This window comes from Phoca vitulina, unplaced genomic scaffold, assembly GCF_004348235.1.
Source record: "Phoca vitulina isolate PV1807 unplaced genomic scaffold, GSC_HSeal_1.0 scaffold1, whole genome shotgun sequence".
Taxonomy (NCBI): domain Eukaryota; kingdom Metazoa; phylum Chordata; class Mammalia; order Carnivora; family Phocidae; genus Phoca; species Phoca vitulina.
In genome coordinates this window covers 3,754,561-3,762,347 of record NW_022589704.1, presented here as the reverse complement: position 1 = coordinate 3,762,347, position 7,787 = coordinate 3,754,561, and the positions used below count along the sequence as shown (strand labels likewise).

Genomic DNA, 7,787 nt, shown 5'->3' with positions numbered 1-7,787 from the left:
CACGGACACACACACCCCTCCCGCACACACACACACACACACATGCACCCTGTACCCACGGACACACACACCCCTCCCGCACACACACACACACACACATGCACCCTGTACCCACGGACACACACACCCCTCCCGCACACACACACCCCCCTCGCTCACTGCCCTGATGTCTCATAGCACTCTGCGTGCATCTCCGAGGCATTTTTTCTGCCTTTGGTTGTTTTATGAAACTCTGGCTTTCTTCTTGACTCTCTCTCACTCAATTCCTAGCAAGGAAATTTGGATTTACTCACCTGTCCCTTTATCAATAATTTATTGAGCACAAAGAAAAAGATCTGCAAACCCACATAAGTGAACATGGGAGGGCGGGGTATGAAGGGCCATGGGCTCCTCGCGACCCTGGCTAACCCTGCAGGGACCCTTGCAGGCGGGCTGCACAGCATCTCCCTGCTCCCTGGGAGACAGGACGCGGGGCCGACCCTCCGCCAGCTCGCAGGAGGGCTGGCCTGGCCCTCCCCACGTCTGCGGAACAGCCGTCCCTAGACCTGACTTCTCCAGGAGAGCCCAGAAATCTTTGCCCAAGAGGGAAATTCAAGTGGGAAGTATATGTGTTTGTGCATGTGACATACATGGGTGTGTGTGTGTGCGTGGATATGTGTGCTTTGGGCTCACTCTCTTCCCGCCTCGGGGAACAAAGCGACCCAGTGTCAAGGGCTACCTGGAACGTCACTTCCCGTGGCTCGCCAAGGTCCGTCTTGTTCCCGACCAGCACCACCACCACCTCCCCTGGGGGGGACTCCCTCTCCAGGTCCTGCAGCCTCTGCTGAGCCTTGCAGAAGGAATCCTGACAAAGCGAAAAAATCAACATCAGACAAATCCCATGGGTGGCTTTCATCGGCTATCCCGGCAAAGAACAGGCAGACGTTGGTGGGCCGCCCTGTAAAAAGGCATATGATCCAATTGGCCGTGTGACAGCCCCCCACCCGTAGCCCCACTCCCCTCCCTGCAGCTGAGCTGCTCAAGGGGGCGGCCTCCCACGCTGCAGCCCGTGGCATCGTGCTTGCCCCACCCCCACCCCACCCACAGACTCTGCTCTCCTTCTGCTCACCTGCCCTCCGCCTCCTCCCCTCCCCACCCCACCCCACCAGGCTGATCCCCACTTTTCCCTCCCTTCATGCAGGAAGCACCCCCAGCCCAACCTGAGTCAGATGCCCCTCCTATCAATTCCCACAGAACCCTGCCCTTCCCTCCTCCTGCTCTAAGTACCTGCTCACTCGTACTTAGCATCGACCCACACAACACTGGGGGAGAGGTAGGGCCAGGGGCTGTGCGCTGTCTCCAGGACACACCCCTCACCAATGCTGTGGGCACCCAAGGAATCGTGAGTGATTGATGGGAGCGCTCTATGCAGGGTGTTCTGAGAGGACCATGGAGGGGCACAAACTCAACCGTGCAGTAGTAGGAGCAGGGGTTATCAGGGAGGGCTTCCTGGAGGAAGTGACAGACTTTCACGAAAGTGTTTTCTACTGGTTGTGGTGATTTTCCCATAAAGCACCAGCATGGGCTGGTCACGGAAAGCCTTCAGAAGAGAGCATCCCTGCGCCTGAGAGAACAGAAAGCCTTGCAGAGGAGGGTGGGGACGTGCCGGAGGCGGGCCTCACCTGCCTGGTGACGTCGTACACCAGAAGCGCAGCGTTGGCACCCCTAAAGTACAGGTGGCAGATGCTGTGGTACTTCTCCTGGCCAGCCGTGTCCCAGATCTCAAACCTCAGAAACACGGCCCCAAGTCCACCACTGTCGTGAAGAACGCACCTGAAACAGAAGCCCGGGGGGAGCTTTACCTAGAGGACACGGTCTTTATCTCCAGCTCGGGCTGGGCCATCGAGGCAGGCAGGATGTGGACATAGCTTTGGGGGGACGATTCACCCTGCTAGGGACAGAGGATAAGGGACGAGTCTGAGCTGAGGTTTTCAGCGTAGAGTGGGTAAGACCATGATTCGCTGGCAGGAGACTCTAGCTTGGGGGGCTCCTAACAGAACCCACCAACCGGTGTCTGCCCGCACATCCTGCCTTTCCCTGCACAGCCACGAACCTGAAGTCCCATCAACCTCCTAGGCGCCTTGTCCCCCCAGATTCATATGTGAAGTCCTATCCCCCAAAGTGATGGTGTTGGGAGGTGGGGCCTCTGGGGGTAATCAGGGTTAGATGAGGTCATGAGGGTGGGGCCCCCACAGTGGGATCCGTGCCTTTGTAAGAAGAGACACAGGATGCTTGATCTCTTTCTCTCCCCCTCCCTCTCGCCCTCTCCCTCCCAACCCCCCTGTCTGTCTCTCCCACCCTTCTAAATCTCAGTGTCCTCTTCTTCATCGCGAGCCAACGGTGCCCGCTTCCCACAGTGGGCGTCAAACGACGAGAAAAGAGAGGAGAGCAGATCTGTGCATGAAGCTCCCCTTCCTTTGCCTGCCCTGGGCTCTCCCTGACCCACTGGCTGGGACAGTGGCCTTCTGTCCACATCCTTCTATCATGTCCAATCACATTCCTGAACTTGATTTTGGTTATACCCTAAAACCTGCCACCACCAGTTTCCCCATGGGCTTCATGCTTGGGTCAGCCTCCCCGGCTCAGCAACCCTAGCTTCCCATCTGCTTCTTCTCCACTTGGTAAACGACGGCTGCTGGTCGAGCTTCAGTCCATGTGCACCCCAACAAAGTTGCAGAGAGGGCTTTCAGTCCCGGTGATGATGAGGCACGAGTGATGGGGTGTTCACAGACCTCAGAACATTGACTCTCCTGGAGAGAGACACGAGGTCCCTCTGGGGCCCCTGGACTGGTCCCCAGGACAACCTTCCACCCACCCCGGCCCCACAGACACCCTTGGCTCCGATCAGGAAAAGAGCTCACATTAATTATCTCCCTTGTTCAGAAACCCACTGACCACATTTTCTACATCGTCACAGCTAAAGCCAAAAACAACCAAATGATATTAGCCACAAGGTGGGGGGTGGGGGTGGGATCAGGCCAAGAACCAGGAATTTTTCCGTTCTAGAATAGGCTGGTGGAGATGACACATGCGCACATCTTCACGGGGCCTCGGGTGGACTGAGCTGGGGCCACCGGGTGCATTTGCATATCATGGTCCCATCACGGCACAAACCAGGTCTCCTTCCGCCTCTGGTCCCACCACGGACCTCAGCACTAGCGCCCCAGCATCAGCCCCGCCCCGGCCTCAGCTCCAGCCTCTGGGCGGCGGGAGGGGGCTCCTGGAAGCAGGTGAGCTGCACAGCGCCCCCATCTGCCCGGTGAAGGGCGTAAGAATGACGGATTGCCCCAGATTTAAAAGTGTCTCCATAAATGTTGACATAAGGAACGTGGTTGTGCTCTTTCTGGTTTTAATGTCAACAAACAGCTGATTCCGCTCATCGAAGCCTCTCCACTGTGTTTGCCTTTCAGCAGAGTCCTGGTTGAAGGGAACCTGAAATGCATAGCATCTCTCCCGGGGCGGAGCTGACAGGGGCCAGGATGGTGACAACGCTGAATGCGGGCTGCCTTTCTTTCCCTCGCACACAGACCACTGTGATCCACCAGCAAATATGCACACCAGCACTAGATGTCACCATTTCTCCAAAAGATGTCACTCAGTGCGGCGGGCACCAGGAAACCGGCCAGAATTCCCAGGGCTGTGGCCAGTTGGGACTCCAGGATGGGGGGTCTGTGGGGAGCCCAGTGGGGTCCTTGGGAGCTCCCCGTGGTTCAGGTCCCCGGCCACAGCACTCCCCCTTGGAGCTGCCACCTCCCCCACCAGGCCCTCTCCCGCAGTGGGACGGGGGCCTCCGTGGGGGGTGGGGGGGTTGGCAGGAGTTCCAGGGCTTTCCGGGTCTCCCCTCAGCAGGTGGACCCCCAGGGGGCTGTGCTCACTTGAGATTCCCACTCTGGCTCTGCTTCGGGGACACGAGTCTGTCTCTCCCCTGGCTGGACGGGATCTTGCCCTGAGACAGCTAGAACACTGTCCTGGCTCGCACACCATTCTGGAGGGCCATACCCAGGGCCTGTGCAGCCCGCGATCGCCCACAGATCCAGACCCCCTGGCAGGGGGCCCAGGGACCCCCACCCTCCCGAAGGCTGGAGTATCTTGAAACTGGCCTGCTCGGAAGGCAGCACCACCCGGGACACCGGGACACGCCAGCCCCGGTCCCACTCCTGCTCTCTGGAGCGGGGGGGGGGGGGGTCGGTAGGTGATGACCTTAAGTCATAACATGGTAACCCACGACTTAAGACAGCCTTGAGCCAGCCTCACACGGAGAGCCCACCACAGAGGGTGTCTACATCCCCGTTTCCCAGACGACAATGTCAAGATGAGCGAACAAGCCGTTTAGCCATGTGTTGGTCACTCGGCTCACAGTTACTGAGAGTTTCCAGTACGCCAAGCACCAGGCACACGCTCCCTCCTTTATCGTCCCAGCACCTGCCGACCTGCCCACCTGCCGAGGAGGAGGTGAGCCCCGAGTTCTCGAGTTCTCGCTGGGCTGAGCTCCTCTGCACCTGCTCCAGAACAAAAGCAAGTTCTCTCAATACAGCCAACGCCACGTGTGGAAACAAGGAACGGAGGCGTCTGCCTTCAGACGGTTTTTGTAAAACACAGACTACATTTGCATAAGTGAAAGGAAGGATCGTGTTCCATCGCCTTGCCTGAAAAGTGGGAAGATCGACCTTTATAATAATACATAACGATGTAATAATTACAACAGCATAATAACTAATAAGTCATATAGACTATAATGCACTGATAAATACCATAGTATAATAACAAATAAAATAATTAACTGCCCTTCTTTATTTTTATAGTAATGCAGTAATTGTAGTAGCTACCTCCACGGGCTGTGGTATCATAAAGCACGTGACGTGGACCCAGAGATTTAAGTGGAGCAAGCCAGCGTTTCCACGTGGGATTTAGCTCCTCACAGCAAAGGAGGGTTTTTCACGTCTCCGTCCCCAGCACCCAGCACGGTTGCTGACACGGAGCAGAAGCTCCATCAGTAAGTTCTAGCCCCGTGGTCGGCAGCTGCTTGAATAAAGGATTGCCAGACTCAGCTAGAGGGTCTTGGCTCCGTGGGTGCTCATCTGGTGGTTTTCTGCCCCCGCACAATCATGCACTCTGGGCACAGTGGGAAGGGAACAAAGGCCCAAAGCACCAGCCCCAAGGTAGAGGCAGGGTCCTGAGCCTGGAACGGGGGAGGGCAGCTAAAGCCACCCATGAGGATGAGGATGGTCCAGGAGCCAGGCAGAGGACCACGAGTGGAGAGAGCACACCTAGGCCTGCCCCCAGGCAGACCCCCATTCTGACCTGGGCCCGGGCTTGTCCACCCTCCTGAGCCTAGCAGAACCTCTGAAGAGTGTGGGGGAGGGTGACAGCGTGGTCCCTGACTTGCTGAAGGAACCAGTGCAGGCTTCTGTGGGCAGGACAGGCCCTCACCCACTGTCCCTGTACCTACTGTGGGCTGGGAAACGCTGTCTGCCTGGCTTGGGAAAGTTAGTGACCTTCCCATTAATACAGAGTGCCTGCTCCATCCCCAGACGCAGCTGGCTCCATGCTTAGGGGCCCCCTCCTGCCCCCCCCAGGAGGGTCCACATTGCAGCCCACCCCCTTGGACCCAGCAAGTGCTGATCCCTTGGAGCCAAGTTCCCGGCTCACAGTGAGTGTCCACACCACCATCCCTGCCCCTCCCCCCCCACTAGAGCCCAGGGGCAGCCCACTGCCTCTTAGGGGACCGGCCCCCTCTCGCACATTGGTAGAGCAAAAGTCCCAAACATTTTTGGCAAAAGGCCGTAAATATTTCTGGCTTCAAGGGACCTACCGTCACAGTTGCAACTACTCAATGCTGGCCTCAGACTGAAACGAGCCCCACAGGATATGCAAACGATGGGCATGGCCAGGTTCCTGGAAAACCTTATTTGCAAAATCAAGCAGAGCCCTAGTAAGCCAGTTTGCAGGCCTCTGTCTTCCATGCAACCCCAAAGAGCTGTCTGGTCTGGAACCTGCTGTCTCTCTTCCTCATCTTGAATCTGCATCACCCAGTTCACACCCAGTTCACGCCCAGGTGCACAGCCCTTGAGATCCCACTGGGCCAGGCCCCCTTCTCCAGTCTCTGCTTTCAACTGAAGCCCCCCACCCTGAGGCCAGACTTAGCACCTTGTATTTTTTTAAGTCCAGTCCCGTATCGTGGCTGAGCGGTGTCACGCTTCCTGCTGATGGAGAAGGTCGCCCTGGGCCCCCTCAGCCAGCCTGAACCACTGTCCCTCGGAGCTCTCCCGGAGTTCCCCATCCTGGAGCCAGCCCCTCACCCCTCCTCTGCCCAGCTCACCACTAGTGCTGGGGGCCTGGGCCTGGCAGATCCCTCAGCCCCCGTGGCCCTCAGGCACTCTTGAGAATGACCCTCCTGAAAAGACTGCAGGGCTCACAAGTAGCTAATGGATGTGTCAAATTTAGCGCTGTGTGTCCATGTCCAGTGTGCCCGTTTGGCGTCTTCTAGAATCCTCCACACCCAGGGCAGCCTGGGACAGAGGCCATGCCCAGCAGGTACTTGCTACATGAGTGAGGGAGGGAGTGAATGAATGAACGAGTGAATGAATGAATGAGTGGGCTCGACAAAGTGGTAAGCAGAAGGCTTGTCCATGGCAGAGTCCAAGTCTGAAGCCAAGGCTCTGGCCCCGAGTGCAGGATCTGTCTTTCACCATGCTGGCCACCTGCCAGGAGGGTCGCCATGAAGTGCGTGTTGAGTTCCTCTATTTTGGGTGGGAAACAGGATTTCAGCCCCAGGCAGCACGTGATGGAGGCCAACAGCCCAGCAGATGCTCCAAAGACCTTTCCCCTGAGAGCCATGATATGTTACCTCTTTAATAAGTGCACGGAGAGGGTCTTCCCTCCCAGCCGCCCCATCCTCTGCACCCCACCCCCCCAATCCAGGCCAGGTGGTAAACAGAGACCAGGCAGAAAGGGAGCCACTCTTCGGGAAACTACCCAGGAGAACAGCTTTGGCAGGAAGGACCCCAGGCAGGGGGGGAGGTCAGCTTGTCTGGGCAGCTGAATGGCAGAGCCTAGGGGGCCTTCCCCTGGGCTCCCCCTCCACCAGGTAGAACCCCTCACACCAAGCCCTGGGGCCCGAGGCCCTGACCCTGAATCTGCCCCCTGCAGCCTCTCGCTAAGCTGACACCGGACCGCCCTCCGGACTGAGCGTGCGTCTGACCAAGCCTCATCCCCTCCCTGCAGTACTGGGTGCAGCCCGAGGCCCCGGGGGAGTGTGGGAAATGCCCCACACCTGGGCCATCACCCTGGCTTCTCCTCTAGCAGACTAACCAAGGGCGTGCTGTCCCGTGTCGCATCCCACGGTGGGCAGAATGCTCTTGAAGTCGTTCTTCACGTACCGGAGAGCCAAGCTGGACTTGCCCATGGAGCCACTTCCCAAGAGGGCCAGCTTGAACACGCAGGGCTGGTCCGGGGCAGCCCCAGGAGAGGGAACCCCTTCCGCTTGCGCCATGCCCTGCAAAGAGACAGCATTTGCAAAGAGGTTGAATGTCTGCCGTCAAATGATCTCAGCGAGTTCACCCTTGGGGCCCCGCTTCCCTGGTGAACAGCACAGAGCTCAGAGTCAGAGGCAGGCAGGCTGGGTTGGTACCCCTGCACCACTCAGCACCCCGTCTCCTCATCTGCAGAGCGGGGTGAGCAGACCCTGCATGACAGGTCTGTTGTGAGCGGTGCTTTGGAAATGTCCTGAAGGCGCCCAGCAGGATGCC

The 7,787-nt window shown here is 58.0% G+C and overlaps 1 protein-coding gene across 1 annotated transcript in view; it reads right to left on the bottom strand.

Annotated features, from left to right (window-relative positions):
* The window catches only part of RAB17 (RAB17, member RAS oncogene family), a 24,015-nt gene extending 16,484 nt beyond the window's left edge, over positions 1-7,531 (bottom strand). The window contains 4 exon segments of the mRNA XM_032413210.1: positions 579-844; positions 1,662-1,786; positions 1,789-1,812; positions 7,375-7,531. Coding sequence (XP_032269101.1) covers positions 579-844; positions 1,662-1,786; positions 1,789-1,812; positions 7,375-7,531 — 572 coding nt within the window.
* Positions 7,532-7,787: the final 256 nt, after the last annotated feature.